The sequence below is a fragment of the Budorcas taxicolor genome, chromosome 17 (assembly GCF_023091745.1).
Source record: "Budorcas taxicolor isolate Tak-1 chromosome 17, Takin1.1, whole genome shotgun sequence".
NCBI classification, from domain to species: Eukaryota; Metazoa; Chordata; class Mammalia; order Artiodactyla; family Bovidae; genus Budorcas; species Budorcas taxicolor.
The window spans coordinates 71,938,306-71,955,960 of NC_068926.1; the positions used below are offsets into that span (position 1 = coordinate 71,938,306).

Below are 17,655 nucleotides of genomic sequence, written 5' to 3' on the forward strand. Positions count from 1 at the left end.
AAGGGAGGGGATACAAAAACAGAAACAATCAAAGGTTGGTACAGCCTCCAGACAGAGTCCTGGTTCCTACTCAAAGTAATATGCATAACAATGTCTTTGAGCCCCCACCCAGGTGGAGGATGGTAACTTCAGACTGAACACAAGATTCCTGGAGCACTGCTCTGTTGCCTCACCACCAACCCATCAGAAGGGGTCACAAACCCTGCAACCCTCACCCCAAATGCTGCCTTCTGTTTCCGGGGACCAGAGATGACCATCCTGTTAGGTCTCCTGTTTGGCCCTTGTCTGTTTCATCTCTGAGAGGGGCCAACTAAATCGCTGCAACTACAAGGGTAGCAGCTGGTTTCAGATGTGGAAAACCCCAGCTTAGATCAGGTAGAGAGACTTCTGCTCTGCTAGGCAGGCCTACGCCCAGGCGCAGCAGGAAGAAGTTACAGAAAAAAGAGACCTCCACCCCAATTCCCAAAAAATATCTTGAGTATGAAGTCTCTCAGGGGGCCTATGTGCTGTGTTAGGGAAAGAACGTTGTTTTTATGTGAATCACTCAGGGTAATCAGGGAGTCCCTGGCCAAGATAAGAGAAGGGCTAAATCAGAAGAGAAAAAAAAAAAAAAAGAAAAATGTCTCAAAATTGATTTGAGTCCTGGTTCCAACAGTCCCTGTGGCTAACAATGCTAATTTCCACCCTGGTGGGCCCTCTAATAGTGCTACTATTAATACTTACTTTTGGTCCATGCATAATAACTAAGCTTGTCGCCTTTGTAAAAGACCGGGTCAATACCGTCCAACTGATGGTACTGAGGCAACAGTATCAGGCCCTGCTCCCAAATAAAGAGGAAGATTCCTCTATGTAGCTGAAGAAAGGGGGGAATGTCAGGACCAAACTGAAACCAGGACAGGCTCTAAGCGGCAGGCTAGGCCTGAGGTTTAGTCTCTAGGAAAGCTGAGGCACTGGGAACTCCCGCAGGCAGTGTAGCTCGACCAATCAGAAAAAAAATCCCCGTAGCCTCCTGCCCGCGCCAGACCTGAGCCAATCCGGATAGGGATGCGAGGTTTAAAAGTCCCGCACGCGCCTACGGTTTAACCAGTCAGCTATGCTGTTACAGGAACAAAGAACCGTCTGTATAAAAGTAGATGTGATTCAGAGCTCCAGGCTCTCGTCAAGACTCCACTGCGCTGGGTGAGACTTGAGCCCTAGGTCGAGCTAGCAATAAACCCCTTTATGCTTTTGCATTGCTGTGGATGTCTTATTCTCTGTTTCGGGCCTTGGACACTGGGCATAGCAGGGTCATGTCCTTAATTTGTGCGAATGTCCCGAACTCCATGTGGCCGGGGTCAGAATCACATTGCGGGACTTTGGTGGTCCAGTGGTCAAGAACTCGCCTGCCGGTCAAGGGACACGGGTTCCGTCCCTGGTGTGTGAAGGTTCCACACGCCCTGGGGCTGTTGTAGCCACGGGAAACAAACTCACTCAGGAGGACGAGGCAGAGAGTGGAGTGCAGTTTATTACGCCGCCGGGCCCAAGGCAGAGTCTCCTCTTAGCCAAGGACCCCCACCAGTCTTTGTGAAAACTTTATATACCCTAAGTGTAAAAGGTTCCCTGAAACTAGTCTGAACAAAGGAAAAAGAAAGATACAATCAAAGTTACCCGGTGATCCTGTGCCTTAAACCTAGGTAGTTAACAGTGGACAGTTATCGACAGGCCTGGGGCCATGCCCCATAAGCATAATGGAATGTATGATTCTGTTCGGTTACACAGATAATTAGGGTATTCTTTTACGCATGGAGAGCCCTTCCTTCAGGGGCCTGGTTTTCCAGCCGGTATGTCGTTTCCATAGATACTGGGCATACGGGAGGTCCACAGTTCAGCCCAAGATGGAGTCCTGCTTTCAAGACAGAGCCTGTTCTGTTTCCTCCTCCAGGGCAACTAAAGCCGGTGCACCACAGCTGCTGCGCTGCAACCGGAGCCCGTGCTCTGCCCAGGAGGCCACTGCAACGAGCAGCCTGCGCAGGGCAGTGAAGAGGGGCACGACCCCCCCACCCCACCCCAGCAACTAGAGAAGGCCCCTGCACAGCGAAGACAGCACAACCAGAAATAAAGAAACTTTAAGCATTCTCCTTAAAGAAAGATATTAAAATAAAGCCACGGAAATTATTTTAAGTCTCCTATAAACCCATTACTCTAACACAAAAGGTTATTTTTATTTCCCAATCCATTTTCCAGATAGGTTTTACATTAGCTCAAACACGCGTTCCACAATGTTTATAGCATTCAAAGAAGCCTGCTATACCCGCATTGGTAGTTTTTAGTTTATTAATAATTGCCATTATTGCCTCCCCGCAGCGGGGGAAGAATGAGATGGAAGGTTTCGCGGGAACCCCTGTGACCCCACGTGCTCGGGCCGACTGGAGGATGCTCCCCGGAACTCTCGAGCCTCGGAACCCACAAGTGCGGGCGCGAGGCGCCGGAGGGCAGGGGGGTGGGGAACGCTGTCCGCGGACGGACCCGGAAGCAGATGGCGGCGAGCCTCCAGGAGCGGGAGGCGGGAGGCAGGTGAGCGGCGAGGGGCTGGGCGGTTTGGGGCGCGGGTCCAGCCCCGCGGCTGGGCGCCGGTCCCAGGCCGGCTCGGCAGTCTCGGCGCCTCCTCCCGGGCGGGCGGGTTCGGGGGGCGTCCGGAGGGCGCGGGCGCTGCGGCCGGGGCCCCTCTGCACCGAGCGGGGTCTGCGTCGCGGGCGGGGACCGAGGCGGCGTCGGGCGGGGTTGGGGCCCAGGCTCCGCCCCCGGCCCGGTCCGGTCCGGAGGGCGCCCGGGGTGTACGAGAGGGCGGCGGCGGCGAAAGGCACCTGTCTGAGCAGATCCGCTGGGGTCTTGAGCGCTGCTTTCTCCCGGCGGCCTCGTGTGGCTTCGCTGTCGCTCGAGAAGGGGACGTGAGGAGTCAGCCCAGCGTGGGCTTGGTGGTCAGCGAGCCGGGCGTCCTGAGAGCCTTGGCAGAGGTCTGACACTAGTCTCAGCTGTTCTGAACCTGTCTCACTTCGGATCAGTTCAGTTCAGTCGCTTAGTCGTGCCCGACTCTTTGCGACCCCATGAACCGCAGCACGCCAGGCCTCCCTGTCCTTCACCAACTGCCGGAGTTCACTCAAGCTCATCTCCGTTGAGTCAGTGATGCCATCCAACCATCTCCTCCTCTGTCGTCCCCTTCTCCTCCTGCCTTCAATCTTTCCCAGCATCAGGGTCTTTTCCAATGAGTCAGCTCTTTGCATCAGGTGGCCAAAGTGTTGGAGTTTCAGCTTCAACATCAGTCCTCCCAATGAACACTCAGGACTGATCCCCTCTAGGATGTACTGGTTGGATCTCCTTGCAGTCTAAGGGACTCTCAAGAGTCTTCTTCAACACCACAGTTCAAAAGCATCAGTTCTTTGGTGGTTAGCTTTCTTCACAGTCCAACTCTCACATCCATACATAACTACTGGAAAAACCGTAGCCTTGACGAGTTGGACCTTTGTTGGCAAAGTAACCTTTCTGCTTATTATGCTGTCTAGGTTAGTCATAACTTTCCTTCCAAGGAGTAAGCGTCTGTTAATTTCATGGCTGCAGTCACCATCTGCAGTGATTTTAGAGCCCCCCAAAATAAAGTCAGCCAGTGTTTCCACTGTTTCCCCATCTATTTGCCATGAAGTGATGGGACTGGATGCCATGATCTTCGTTTTCTGAATGTTGAGCTTTAAGCCAACTTTTTCACTCTCCTCTTTAACTTTCTTCAAGAGGCTTTTTAGTTCTTCTTCACTTTCTTCCATAAAGGTGATGTTATCTGCATATCTGAGGTTATTGATATTTCCTCAGGCAATCTTGATTTCAGCTTGTGCTTCTTCCAGCCCAGCGTTTCTCCTCAAGTACTCTGCATAGAAGTTAAATAAGCAGGGAGACAATATACAGCCTTGACGTACTCTTTTTCCTATTTGGAACCAGTCTGTTGTTCCATGTCTAGTTCTAACTGTTGCTTCCTGACCTGCATACAGGTTTCTCAAGAGGCAGGTCAGGTGGTCTGGTATTCCCATCTCTTTCAGAATTTTCCACAGTTTATTGTGATCCATACAGTCAGAGGCTTTGGCATAGTCAATAAAGCAGAAGTAGATGTTTTTCTGGAACTCTCTTGCTTTTTCCATGATCCAGCGGATGTTGGCAATTTGATCTCTGGTTCCTCTGCCTTTTCTAAAACCAGCTTGAACATCTGGAAGTTCACGGTTCACGTATTGCTGAAGCCTGGCTAGGAGAATTCTCAGCATTACTTTACTAGCGTGTGTGATGAGTGCAACCTCAGGCTACTCATAGTTTAAAGAGTTCCAACAAAGGCCTCATAGTGAAAGTGAAAAGTGAAAGTCTCTCTGTCATTCCGACTCTTTGAGACCCCCTGGACTAGACAGTCTGTGGGATTCTCCCGGCCAGAATACTGCAGTGGGTAGCCTTTTCCTTCTCCAGGAGATCTTCCCAACCCAGGGATCGAACCCAGGTCTCCCGCATTGCGGGTGGATTCTTTACCAGCTGAGCCACCAGGGAAGCAGGCCTTGTAGAATTGCTCATTAAAGATTCAACAAAGTGGTGTTTGCAGCCGTAGCACCGCCTACAAAGCAGGAGGTGAGAAAGGCTCCTTTCCCTGACTGCCTGGATGTATGATTCAGTCACCAAGGTGGGAAATCCTAGGGGCATGTAGTTCCCGCTTTAGACCACAGCGTTCTAGTTAACTGGCTCGCGCCCGGCCCGCAGAGGTGGGGCAGGGCAGGAGGGGAGGTCGGTCAGAGCCTGTTGGGAAGGGCCAGGTGAGCTCTGCTGGGGGCTGGATCCCTGGCTCAGGACACCGTGAAGTTCAGCCAAGGTGGGGATGCCGCTCTTGGCCCCAGGGGTAAAAGACAGCTCCACTGGAGGGGGTCAGGCCCAAAGCCCCCTTCTCTCCCCCTTAGGCTTCCTAGTGCAAATCTGGGGCCAAAATCAGCCTGGGGTCGTGGGGCGACCTCACCTCTCTGACAGGAAACCCTCGCCCTCGGCCGGTTCAGTTGCTCTGGGCGGCTGTCTGAGATGCCTTCAGGTCTCCCCAAGCTCCTCTTTCTCACTTCGGGGGTGTTTGATCACTCAGAGTGGCAGGTTGTGCCAGAAGCCTCGCTGTTGTTTGTGTGTCTTTGTCTCAGGAGTTGGCGTGACGCTGCTCCAGCGCGGTGTCTGAGCCGTTTCCCGAGAGCGGAGTGAGGCGGGGCGCTGGCAGCCCGAGGCGAGATGAAGACCGTGCTGATGGTGGCTGAGAAGCCGTCCTTGGCCCAGTCCATCGCCAGGATCCTCTCTCGAGGTAGGAGGGCAGCTCCGACGTCCGGCGGCTTTGGTCTGGGAGCGTGGGCCTTCCTGCCCCGCCGGTCAGGCCTGCCTTGTTCTGAAGCGGCCCCAGGCCCCTGGAGGCGAGTCTGTTCGGGAACAGCAGGCATGGACGGAGCCCTTGGCCCCTGAGTCATTTAGTCCCTGTGGGGTGCGGTTTCCTCCACACTCAGCGTGAGCCGGGCCTCCCCAGGCACGACCAGGAGCCCGTGGCAGGCAGGCTGCTGCGGGAGCGATGTGCAGGCAGCGTGGCTGCTCTCGAACGGCAGAAGCCAGCCCTGCTAACTTGTGCAGGAAGTCCACTGGAAGGCCCCGGCCCCAGCCTGGTCTGCCAAGGCCATGCCCGGGCGTCAGCGCCACTGCCCCACGGACACCCAGCCACACCCACGCCCCTCATGCCACTCGAGAACACCACGAGGCTGAGCCGTAGCCTCAGGGCACCTGCCCTCGCCCTAGCTTGGCCCTGGGTACTTGGGTGCTGGGGACGCAGAGATGGCAGGCGTCTGCCTTGACCTCCCCTTGGTCCAGTGGCGGAGGGAAGAGGCGGCCCCAGAGCAGCAGGCTGAGAAGTTGTGGTCGGGAGGGGAGGGGAGACTCAGACGTGCCTGGTACCCAGAGGCCGAGAGAGACCAGCAGAGGGACCCTCCGTGGGTGTCAGGAGGTCACCCTGGGGTCGACAGTGAGGGAGTGTCCGGGGCATTTCTGGGGAGGGTCTGAAAGAGGCAGGAATCAAATTCAGGAGTGAACGCAGAAGTGTGGAGAACAGCCCTCGAGCGGTCTGCGAGCACTGCAGGGCGGCCCGGCCTTGGGAGGCTGCGTCAGGCCCGGCCCACCTGTGCCCCCCGCAGGCAGCATGTCCTCACGCAAAGGGCTGAACGGGGCCTGCTCGGTGCATGAGTACAGTGGGGCCTTCGAGGGCCAGCCGGCCCGCTTCAAGATGACGTCGGTCTGCGGCCACGTGATGACGCTGGACTTCCTGGGTGAGCCCCGCCCACCCCCATTCCACCGAGGAACCCCGCCCCGTGCTGCCCACGGCCCGCAGGAAGCCCGGGGCGGGCTCGGGGCAGACAGGTTTGTCCAGGACCGGTGAGTCCGAGGCCAGCAGGCTGTAGGGGGCTGCCCTGCAGTCCCCGCTCCAGCAGTGGCCCTCGTGGAGGGCAGCGTGGAGGCGGTGGCCTGCACCTGAGCGGGGGCCTGGCCCGTGCAGCTGTTGCGGTGCGAGCTGCCGCCTGCCGGGGTGCCCATTGTCTGCGGGCTCTTGGCAGCTGGCACCGGAAGTCCAGCGCCAGTGACCCCGTGGGCTGGCTCCAGGCCCGCGGTCGCTGTGGGTCCGACTGGGGCTCTGGGCCTCGCTGCTTGTCTGCTCCTCGTGTGGAGGGTCTGAGGACAGCGCCGTCCCCTGCCAGGACCGTCCAGGCCCCTGCACCCCGAGCCTCAAGTGGAGGAGCGGGGAGCACAGGACGGGGCCTGAGGACACTGAGGTCCCCTGGGATCCGCTGCGCGCTTGTCCGGGCTGGCCAAGCGCTGGGCGCGGAGAGCGTGCAGACAGTGGCTGGAGAGGAGACGGGGTGAGCGGTGTGACTCTTGCTGCGCAGTCAGCCCGCCAGGAGCGGTGCCCCCGCCGCAGGCCTGCCCAGAGCTGGCCCACTCCTGAGCAAGGGAGGCCCTGCTCCGAGCCTCCCTATCCTGGGGTCGCGGGCCCTGTAGATGTGATGTGTGATCCTGACGTCCCTGTGTGTGTCACAGGAAAGTACAACAAGTGGGACAAAGTGGACCCCGCCGAGCTGTTCAGCCAGGCCCCGACGGAGAAGAAGGAGGCCAACCCCAAGCTGAATATGGTGAAGTTCCTGCAGGTGCGTCCGGGGCTCCCTGGGGCCCACGCCTCCCCTCACGGCCTGGGCACCCCAGCCACTCAGCCCCCAGACCAGCCTCCTGCTTTTAAAATGGTTTGGTGGTGGCGGATTCTAAAACAAACGTAAACACGGGGACTTCCCTGGGAGTCCAGGGGTTAAGAATCTCCCTGCCAGTGCAGGGGACGCGGGTTCGATCCCTGGTCCGGGAGGACCCCACGTGCTGCGGTATAACTAAGCCTGAGTGCCCTGAGTGCTGCGCCAGCGGTCCAGAGCTGGGGCTTCATACTGCGCCATGACGAGAGAGTGGCCCCCTCGCGTGACGAGAGAAAGCCACGCACGGCAGCGAGGCCCCGGTGCAGCCAGGAGCAAAAATAAAAAGAGAAAACCTTAAGAAATAAAGAACAATGCAAAGAACGCAAACCCATGGTGTAGGTTAGAAAAGAAGTAAGGAGGAAGAAAGGAATTTATCTGTGGTCTCACCGTCTAAGACAACTGCCGCTAATCTTTAGGCGTTTCAGTTCAGTATTCTTTTTTTTAATTCAGTTTTGGGGATTAAGATCTCGTGGCATTTATTATGTTTTTTGGTCTAAAAACTAGCAGTTCTGAACTACATTCTTTGCTGAGAGGCCAAGCCCGCCGGTGACTCCACTTGGTGACTCCTGCCCCGGGCTCCAGGCCTTCCGAGGGCTGTCTGGGGGGCTTGGGGCCGCGCTCTCTGCGCCAGGCAGCGGTGGCCGGGCTGGGCAGTGCACACCCCGTGTCTCTGCGCAGGTAGAGGGCAGGGGCTGCGACTGCATTGTGCTGTGGCTGGACTGCGACAAGGAGGGCGAGAACATCTGCTTCGAGGTGAGAGGCTGGGGCCCGCGTGGCCAGCCGGCCTGAATCCCGCGGGCTGCCCCGCTGGGGGCCAGGGCCGCGGCTCTGGAGATCCCGTGGACGCTGATGGTGCAGGGGCTCCGCCCGGGGCAGGAGCGTCCCGTCGCCGGGCGGGCAGCTTGTGAGGAAGTGCTGAGGCAGGATTTCCCCGGCGGAGGGCTGCCCGGAGGGGAGTGTGGGTTCTGAGCGTCGGGCGTGGGCCCGCGCCGGGACCTCTGCCTTGCGGCCGGGTGCCTTGTCGCACCCCTTCACCCCTCTCCCCACCCCTGCCAGCTCTGTGCTCCACCCCGCCTTTGCCACCCCAGGGCAGGTGCCGTTCCCAGGCCTGCCTCCGCAGGAGCCCCTTGGGCTGTGACACCCCGCTGTCACTCGGGGACCTCTCCCGGCCCCGCCCCTGCCCCTACACCTCCCCTGGGCCCTCCGTGTGGGGTGGACACTGTCGTCCCCTGTGAGGAAGCCACGTGGCCTGCAGACTCCGGGCGAGTCTGGGCTCCAGGACCCCAGGCCCGCCAGGCTGTGGCCTGGAGCCGCTGCTGCTACCCGCCTGCTGCCTCACCTTCTCTCCCGTCTCTGTATTTCCTCCCGTCGCTGGAGGGTCTCCCAGATGCCGCCCCCTCCCCATGCTCTCCTCGAGAAGGTGGGCTCAGCAGCCGGGGTCGCTTGCGTTCTTGGTGGTAGCACCTCCTGGTTGAGGGTGGAAGCCGCTGTAAGAAGAGGGGTGTGAGCAGGGCAGGGAAGGGAGCCTGGTGGCCGGAGGCCCGCAGACACCAAGGCTGCGGAGGGCAGGGCGGTGGCTAGCCGGTGGAAGCGGGTGGGGTGGGCGCCCGGGCGAGCCCTGGGCGTCACTGCTGGGCGCCCCCCAGGTGCTGGACGCGGTGCTGCCCGTCATGAAGCAGACCCACAGCGGCGAGCAGACGGTGTTCCGGGCCCGCTTCAGCTCCATCACGGACACGGACATCTGCGCTGCCATGGCCCGCCTAGGCGAGCCCGACCACAACGAGGCGCTCTCGGTGGACGCGCGGCAGGAGCTGGACCTCCGCATCGGATGCGCCTTCACGAGGTGCCCCTGCCCCCCCAGGCCCAACCAGAGATGGGAGACTGTCCTCCTTCTCGGTCCCTGAGACAGCTGTCTCGCCGAAGCGCAAGGGTGCCTGACCAAAGCGTCCTCGTCTCCCTGACCCCCTTCACAGGTTCCAGACTAAATACTTCCAAGGGAAATACGGCAACCTGGACAGCTCGCTCATCTCCTTCGGGCCGTGCCAGACCCCCACGCTGGGGTTCTGTGTGGAAAGGCATGACAAGATCCAGTCCTTCAAACCGGAGACCTACTGGGTGCTGCAGGCCAAGGTCCGTGGCCTTTTCCCATCCGCACTGGGGCTTGCTGGGCTTGGGTGTAGCGTCCCCAGGCCCAGGGCACGGGTGTGGGCCGCCGTCCCACCGTGGGTGCGGGAGAGGGCCGTCCAGCGCAGGCCAAGGTCCACGGCCGGGGCAGTCGGGTCCAGGGACTGCACTGAGGGCCGTGGGCCACTGGCCTTCCAGCTCCTAAAAAGCCTCGGAACACGTTTTCCAAGTGAGATCAAAGGAAGGTTCTCCTAAGGCTCCGAGTATGACATGGGGCCGCTGCACTCCACATGGGGCTGGGGTCCCCTGTGGGGGCGCTGCAACGCCCCTGTGGACAGCTCAGCCTTGGCGCTGGGCTCCTGTCCTGAGACTGCCTCCCTCATCTCAGCAGAAGGCCTCTGCCAGAGCAGCCTGTGCTCGGGGAGGGGCTGGGCTGCGCCCCTGAACAGCCTCGGCCGTGACCCCTTCCAGCCAGGCCAGGCTCCAGCTGCCTGGCCTCTCCTCGCGGCGGTGGCTCACCCCGCCTCTGCTCCTGCGCCCTCCCGCAGGTGGACGTCGACAAGGACCGCTCCCTCCTCCTGGACTGGGACCGTGTCCGCGTGTTCGACCGGGAGGTCGCGCAGATGTTCCTGAACATGACCAGGCTCGAGGAGGAGGCCCAGGTGGGCTGCTCGGGGCCGCGGAGGCCTCTGCTGACCGGGCTGCAGGGCTCCCTCTGTCTCTCTGGAACACAGACACCTTTTAGAGAGAAGACTAGCTGCTCCCACACACGTCCCCGCCACGGTCCTGCCCCGCCCCCAGGCTGGGACCGCCACACAGCTGCCTGCCCTGACCGGTGAACGTGCCCTGCGGGCACCCCCTTGCTCGGGGGCTCCCGCCCCACTGTCCGCCCTTGGTGGCACGTCCAGCCGGAGGCCCCTGTGCCCATCGAGAGCCTGCCCAGGGCCCACAGCCGGCTCGGCCACTCCGGGCCGTTGGCTCTCCTGGCTCACCTGCCACGCTTCCCACTCGGGTCTCAGGAATTGGAGGCGTGGCTGCGTGGCTGGTAGGAAGAGGTTGATGCCACGTGCCAGGGGGCTGGCCACATGGGACTGGCAGGTCCACGGCCGTGGCGGCTTGTGCCCTGCAGTCGCGCCTTCAGGGGTCCCTCTTGCCCAGTGCAGTTGATTCAGGCACTGGAGCTGCTTCTAAAGCTGCCCCACGCTTCTGCCTGTGACGGCCACCGCATCTGGGCCTCCCCATCGTGATCCCAGGCTCCACTGCTGCATCTGTCTGTCCAGAGCTCGGGGTGTGGCCCTGGCCAGGTTCACGTGGGGTTGGCAGGGGTGAGCGTGGCAGTTGAGAAGCCTGGATTGCTTCTGCCGTAGGCAGGATGGTCACCTCTTCAACAGCCGTTCAGCCCAGAGGCTGAGCTGGTTGCTCACCTCGCTTTTCCGCGAGTGGGAGCTTTTCACTGAAGTTCCTCCTGGTGACCCACAGTTAGAAGTTAGGAGATTTTACAGAAAAAGTTCCGACTTCCCGCTTTTCCTGACGAATCAGAAGGTGTAGCTACACTTGCAGGCACCATGAGGAGCAAGCAGCTGCCCCTGCGATGGGCCCTCACCCCAGGACCCCCGCCTTCTCTGCAGATGGAGATGCGGGCTCCCGGCGGGCTCCCAACGTGCAGCCCCTTCTCCTGACTCCTCCCTTCCTCCAGGTTTTCTCTCCCGAAGAAAAGTCTCTAGAATTCCCTTTCGTTTTCCTTTCTTGGGCCTGAACAAACGTTCGTTCGCGTCGTGAGGCCGCTGTAACGGGAGCTAGAGCAGCCCGGAGGACGAGTGAGAGTCAGACCCTCCGGGCTCCTCTCGTGCCTGCCCGCCCTGTCCGCCCTGCCCTGACCCCTCCCGCCCCCAGGTGGAGGCCACAAGCAGGAAGGAGAAGGCCAAGCAGCGGCCCCTGGCCCTGAACACCGTGGAGATGCTGCGTGTGGCCAGCTCTGCCTTGGGTAAGTGCGGGCGCTGTTCCTCTCTCAGGGCCCCGTGACTTGGAAGCACAGGCTGCCTGGCTGTAGGAAGGGATGGTTGCCGCCAGACAAGGGGCCGGCTGTGTCTCGAGAGCCACGCCGGTCATCTGCGCCTGCCCTGCTGGGGGAGTTTGGCCTTGGGCCAGCGGACAAGGGCACTGGCCTCCCAGGAGCCTGAGCATCTCGCCTGGGGCACCCGGTGTCGGCGCTGAGCCCGCGTCTCTGGCAGGGATGGGCCCGCAGCATGCCATGCAGACCGCCGAGCGGCTGTACACGCAGGGCTACATCAGCTACCCGCGCACCGAGACCACCCACTACCCCGAGAGCTTCGACCTGAAGGGGCCCCTGCGGCAGCAGGCCAACCACCCCTACTGGGCTGACACGGTGAGTTGCGCCAGGCCAGGGTGGCAGCCGCGCTCCCTGCGAGGGCCGGGGGCCGTGCCTGGCTCATGCCCCGCTCTGTCCCGGCTGCCCCCGCAGGTGAAGCGGCTCTTAGCAGAAGGTCTCAACCGCCCACGGAAAGGTCACGATGCTGGCGACCATCCCCCCATCACCCCCATGAAGTCTGCCACGGAGGCTGAGTTAGGTATGGGGGCTCCCCCAGACTGGCACACCCCCTGGCGCACACACAAGCACGCACGCACGCGTGCATCAAGCTTCACAAGAGAGCAGGGTGAGGCGCGCTGGTAACCCGATCTCTGGAGGGTCAGGCCCCACGGCAGCGTGGGGCCGTCTGAAAGCTGTGCTCCATTGCTGGGCCAGGACAGGAGTGAGGTGGTGACGGGGGGCAGGTGCTGCCTCGGGAGGCCCTGGGACAGAAGGCCAGGCGGGGCAGGGTGACAGGCTCAGCGGTGGGGAGTCCCAGGGGCTGGGCGCAGGGGCCCCAGTGCCGTAGCAGGAGCGTGGGGCTGCCTGGAGCTGGAGCCTGGTGCTGAGTGGCCGCGCTCGTGGCAGGGGGCGAGGCCTGGCGCCTCTACGAGTACATCACCCGGCACTTCATCGCCACCGTGAGCCACGACTGCAGGTACCTGCAGAGCAGTGTCTCCTTCCGGATTGGGCCCGAGCGCTTCACCTGCACGGGCAAGACCGTCATCTCCCCAGGTAGGGGCGGCGGCGGGCGGCTCCCCCTCCGTGGATACACGGCGAGTGTCCTGAGGGCCGGTGTCTCTGCAGGCTTCACGGAGATCATGCCCTGGCAGAGTGTGCCCCTGGAGGAGAGCCTGCCCACCTGCCAGAAGGGCGACACCCTGGCCGTGGCCGAGGTCAAGCTGCTGGAGAAGCAGACGAGCCCGCCGGACTACCTGACCGAGGCCGAGCTCATCACCCTCATGGAGAAGCACGGCATCGGTGGGTCCTGCCCGGGGCCGCCCCCGCCCAGGGCCCGCTGTGGCCCGCCGAGCGTGGCAGGGCAGCTGGGGACCCTGGCCGAGGCCTCCATTTCCGGACCCGGCCTCGGGGCTAGAGAGGCGTCCTTGGCGCTACCTCCACCTCCAGGGCTGAGCGTTGGCCGAGGGGGCCGCGGACTCACCCCCGGGGAGGACGCGAAGCTCAGGTCAAGTCCACGGACAACGGGAAGGCCAAAGCCCCACAGCACTTTCCCTGGGGCCGGCAGCCCCACGTGGGGGCGGCGTCTTCAGGAGCTTGTGTGGCCACCGCTGCGCAGGTGAGGGGTCTTGCCGAGACCCCAGGCCCGGGGCTGTGACTCGACTCCTCACACCCCTGGAGCCAGCCCCGTACCCCAGGAGGGGCCCTGCCTTTTCCTGAGGTTTGGCTCTGGTGAACCAGGCCCCTAGAGGCTGATGGGCTCTGGACGGTCGTGGGACAGCTCGCAGGCCTGCCCCGGACTGTCCTGCGGACTTGACACGGAGGCTGCTCCGCAGCTGCACGTGTCCTTGGGGCCGATCAGGAGGGGCCCCGAGGCCACGTAGCCGGCGGGTGTGCCAGGTGCTGGGGGCCACTTGGCAGTGGAGCTCTGTGTGCGTGGGTCTGGGCCCCGGTTCTGGAACGGTGCGTGTGCCGTGGGGCGAGGCGGAGAGGGGCTTGGGAGGTCACATTCACCAGACGCTAGGAGCAGGCGGCCGAGCTTCTTCACCTCTGAGCCACCCGGAGCCTCCGCGTCAAGTCCGCGGGACAGTCCGGGGCAGGCCTGCGAGCAGCCCTGGGGGTCGGGGCTGAGAAGCTGGCTTCACAGCGCGGGCGGAGGGAGAGCCGAGTCCGTGCTGTGCGCAGGGACGGACGCCAGCATCCCCGTGCACATCAACAACATCTGCCAGCGCAACTACGTGGTCGTGGAGAGCGGGCGCCGGCTCAAGCCCACCAACCTCGGCATCGTCCTGGTGCATGGCTACTACAAGATCGGTGAGCCCCGGCCACGCCTCCCACCCCCAGTGCGCCCCCAATCATGCCTCCCACTGCAGCCCACGCCCCACTGCAAGGCCCGCCCTGGCCACGCCTCTCACCGCGGGGCCCGCCCCGGCCACAGCTTCCATCCCAGTGCCCGCCCCAGCCGGGCTGATGGTCTCCTGGAAGTGTTGGGGTCTGAGAGCAGGGGCCTGGATTCCTGCAGACTGGCTCCTGGCCAGCCCTGGGGTCCTTGCTGCTGGACGGTGTATCTGCCCTGAGAGGTCCCCAGGGGGCGTGGGAGACAGCAGGGAGCTCAGCCGGGCAGCTTGTCCGCTGACAGCATCCTGTGACGGGGCGCTCTGGTCGCCCGCGCAGGACTCCTGGGGAGATCGCAGGTGGGAGCCCTACCCCTGCGCACGGCGCGAGGGCTCACAGCACCCCCGCCCGCCCGCAGACGCCGAGCTGGTGCTGCCCACCATCCGCAGCGCCGTGGAGAAGCAGCTGAACCTGATTGCGCAAGGCAGAGCCGACTTCCGCCAGGTGTTGGGCCACACCCTGGACGTCTTCAAGAGGAAGTTCCACTACTTCGTGGACTCCATCGCGGGTGAGTGTGCCCCTTCCCTGCCCCTCAGCAGGGGCACCCGGCTCCGGGCTGTCATCCCCCTCAGGGAGACCCGCTCCCAGGCCCTGGCTCCAGGGGGCTGTCGGGACCCCAAGGCGAGCGTGGTAACAGCCCTCGGTGCACGCGGCTCGTCTCACAGACGGGGCTGCCCTCGCCGTGCCGTCACCCACCGTCAGGGGCACCCTTGGCCACATGCTTTGGGGAGGCGGCGGCCGGGGCTGAGCTGTGACTCCCGCCCCGCTGGCTTGCAGGCATGGATGAACTGATGGAGGTGTCCTTCTCGCCCCTGGCGGCCACGGGCAAGCCCCTCTCCCGCTGCGGGAAGTGCCACCGGTTCATGAAGTACATCCAGGTAGGAGGGCACGTGTGCACGACGGGCAGCCTCGCCTCCCCGCGGCCTCGCTCCCGCGGCCTCCACGTGGAGTGACTGAGAGGCCCGGGCAGCTTCTCCAGCAGACACCCAGCGCTGCCCTCAGGCCTAGCAGCGCGTGAGCCGTGGGGCCCCTGAACCACGTGCCATCCACGCTCTCCTGACCCCGCGTTCTTCGCTGTCGGGGGAACTGACTCACACTGGGATCTTAGCAGCGCCTTTGTGTGTGTGTGAAGCAGTGAACACCCTGAGACTCGGTGACCAGAGGCCCTGAGAGGTCCTGGCGATACTCCACACCGCCCACCCCCCGCGAGTGTCCCGGGGAGGTGGAGGGCGGCAGGCGGCCAGCGCGGCAGGAGGCCCCGGCAACCCCGTGACCCCTGCCCCCCGACCCCGCCCAGGCCAAGCCGAGCCGCCTGCACTGCTCACACTGCGACGAGACCTACACGCTGCCCCAGAACGGCACCATCAAGCTCTACAAGGAGCTGCGGTGCCCGCTGGACGACTTCGAGCTGGTGCTGTGGTCGTCGGGCTCCCGGGGCAAGAGCTACCCGCTGTGCCCCTACTGCTCCAACCACCCGCCCTTCCGGGACATGAAGAAGGGTGAGCGCCGCCCGCCCGCGCCGCCCTGGGCTCTGGCGGGCGCCCCGTCCCTGCCTCCAGCAGCTTCCAGGGCGGCCAGGGGCCCCACCTGGGCCTCAGGCAGCGAGATAAAGGAGGGTGGACCCGACTGAGGGCCGCCCGGACGGCCTTCCGGAAAGCTCGGCGGTGGGGGTGGGGTGGGGGGGGTAGCGGGGGTGGGGAGACGTGGGGGTCGAGGAAGCCCTGGAGAAGCAGAGCCCAGGGCGCGTGCGCGGGGCGAGAGGCGGGGCCCTGCGCGGTGGGGCTGGCGCGTGCGCCTCACGCGGGCTCCCCCGCAGGCACGGGCTGCAACGAGTGCACGCACCCCGGCTGCCAGCACTCGCTCAGCATGCTGGGCATCGGCCAGTGCGTGGAGTGCGAGAGCGGCGTGCTGGTGCTCGACCCCACGTCCGGCCCCAAGTGGCGCGTGGCCTGCAACAGGTGCAGCGTGGTGGCCCACTGCTTCGAGAACGCCCATCGCGTGCGCGTGTCCGCCGAGACGTGCGCCGCCTGCGAGGCCGCCCTGCTGGACGTGGACTTCAACAAGGCCAAGTCCCCGCTGCCGGGCAACGGCACGCAGCACACGGGCTGCGTCTTCTGCGACCCCATCTTCCAGGAGCTGGTGGAGCTGAAGCACGCGGCCTCCTGCCACCCTATGCACCGCGGGCCCGGGCGGAGGCAGGGCCGGGGCCGGGGCCGGGGCCGGAGGCCAGCGGGGAAGCCGGGTCCCCGGCGGCCCAAGGACAAGATGTCAGCCCTGGCAGCCTACTTTGTGTGACGGCCGGCAGGCTCCGTGCCGCGGCCTCCGGGCCACGGGGGTCATTAAACGCGGTGTCTTCTGCAGAGCCAGCGGCTCCCCTGCCTCACCTGCTGTCGGAGGGCTGTGCCCATCTCCTCGTCTCTCCCCGTTCCCGCACGTGCCCCCCGAGTGCCCACCCTGCCCGAGTCCTGCAGGGGGGCAACTGCACACACAACCAGGAGCAAACCCAGTCCAGGGCGCCTGCCACGCTCCGGCGTGTGTGAGATGGGGCGCAGTGTCCCCATGTCAGGGTGCCTGGCCGCCAGGGAGGCAAGAAGCTCCTGCCGCCCACGCCCAGCTGTCCTTGGCTGGGGGGGGGGGGGGCACCTCCCTGCGTGTTGGCCCTCACTCCACCCACTGCCCACTGCGTGGGTGTGCGTGTGGGGGGCCTGCATGTGACCCTGGCACCCCAGACCTGTTCGCCTTCCAGTTCTCAAATACGTGTCCTCTCAGGCAGAGGTGGGTGGCAGCAGGTGGCAGGGTCGGGGGCCACACCACCTGCAGGACTCAGGTCACCTGCCCACTTCCCGTGCCCACTCCACCTGAGGGCGCCCGCCTCAGCCCACCACACGCCCACCTTGGGACTTTGCCCCCTGCCAGGCCTCCGCCTGAGGGGCCCCTGTGAAACGCCCCCGCAAGCCTGCACACGGGGCAGGTTGGAGTTGTGGTGCCCGTACATGGACTGCTGCCTGAGTTGTAGGTTCGCCTGGGAGGTCGGGACTCAGGCCTGGTGGGCCAGGCCACATGGGAGGCTCCTTTCCCAGTGGTGGAGCCAGGGCTGGAGCCGAGGCGGGCAGGAACGGGGTGGGAGGAGCTGACACCAGCCACAGGGCCGGTCAGCTCCTGGGTGTGGGGTTGGCCCGGTGCCTGCTAGAGGAGGCACACTGCTGGCCAGGCAGCATGCCTTGCTTCCCCACCACCTCCCGGTGCTGGCCTTGGCACCAGTGCTCTGAGGGGTCTTGTGTGGGCCTGCCCGGGAGGCCCTGTTGGATGTCAGCTGCCCAGGAGCCCCTCACCCACACAGTGGGTACACTTTGAGAAACACTGAGGCAGAGTCTCACAACAGCCCAGGAGAGTAGGTTGGCACCTGTTGAGCCCCTTTTTCCTGATACGGAAACAATATGGGACAGCTAAGGAACATGTTAAAGGTCACACGTCATAAGCACTTAACCACAGCCTTGCTGGGGTCACCATGCTGACTTGCAGCTGGGGTCGGGTTACAGGGTCTAGGAAGGCCTGAGAAGAAGGGGCCCCACCCTGCCTTCTCTGCCCAGATGCCCACTGCCTTCTAGATCCACCCCTACCCAGTCTCTGTCCTTCCAAACCGGCCCACTCTTAGTTCTCCAGACTCCCGGTAGTGAATCTTAGTTCCTGGGCCAGGCACAGGCCGTGTGCCACCTGGAGGTCAGGTGGGCAGGGCTCCAGTGGGGCTTCTGAGGGCTCTTCCAAAAAAGCTTATATTATGCTTCA

At 63.1% G+C, this 17,655-nt stretch overlaps 1 protein-coding gene across 3 annotated transcripts; it reads left to right on the forward strand.

The window, feature by feature from the left end:
- Nucleotides 1–2,498: 2,498 nt before the first annotated feature.
- On the forward strand, nt 2,499–16,232 carry TOP3B (DNA topoisomerase III beta). Of its 3 annotated transcripts, XM_052654532.1 has the most exons (19): nt 2,504–2,553; nt 4,477–4,632; nt 5,181–5,335; nt 6,207–6,338; nt 7,105–7,211; nt 7,983–8,057; nt 8,951–9,147; nt 9,278–9,434; nt 9,977–10,090; nt 11,322–11,412; nt 11,660–11,814; nt 11,911–12,016; nt 12,385–12,531; nt 12,604–12,777; nt 13,660–13,788; nt 14,228–14,377; nt 14,647–14,747; nt 15,167–15,368; nt 15,686–16,232. In XM_052654532.1, exons 3-19 carry the CDS (start codon nt 5,266–5,268, stop codon nt 16,162–16,164), a joined length of 2,586 nt encoding a protein of 861 aa, XP_052510492.1. In that variant the 5' UTR covers nt 2,504–2,553; nt 4,477–4,632; nt 5,181–5,265; the 3' UTR covers nt 16,165–16,232. The 3 variants fall into 3 exon arrangements, with proteins under 3 accessions (XP_052510493.1, XP_052510492.1, XP_052510494.1); XM_052654533.1 differs by lacking the exon at nt 4,477–4,632 and having other exon boundaries at nt 2,499–2,553; XM_052654534.1 differs by lacking the exons at nt 2,504–2,553; nt 4,477–4,632; nt 5,181–5,335; nt 6,207–6,338 and adding an exon at nt 6,841–6,926.
- Nucleotides 16,233–17,655: the final 1,423 nt, after the last annotated feature.

Bases quoted from the DNA above. Each gene is read 5' to 3' on its own strand.
- TOP3B (XM_052654533.1), top strand. From the start codon at position 5,266: ATGAAGACCGTGCTGATGGTGGCTGAGAAGCCGTCCTTGGCCCAGTCC. The intron at 7,212-7,982 runs GTGCGTCCGGGG...GTCTCTGCGCAG, and splicing joins ATATGGTGAAGTTCCTGCAG to GTAGAGGGCAGGGGCTGCGA. The intron at 9,435-9,976 runs GTCCGTGGCCTT...GCCCTCCCGCAG, and splicing joins ACTGGGTGCTGCAGGCCAAG to GTGGACGTCGACAAGGACCG.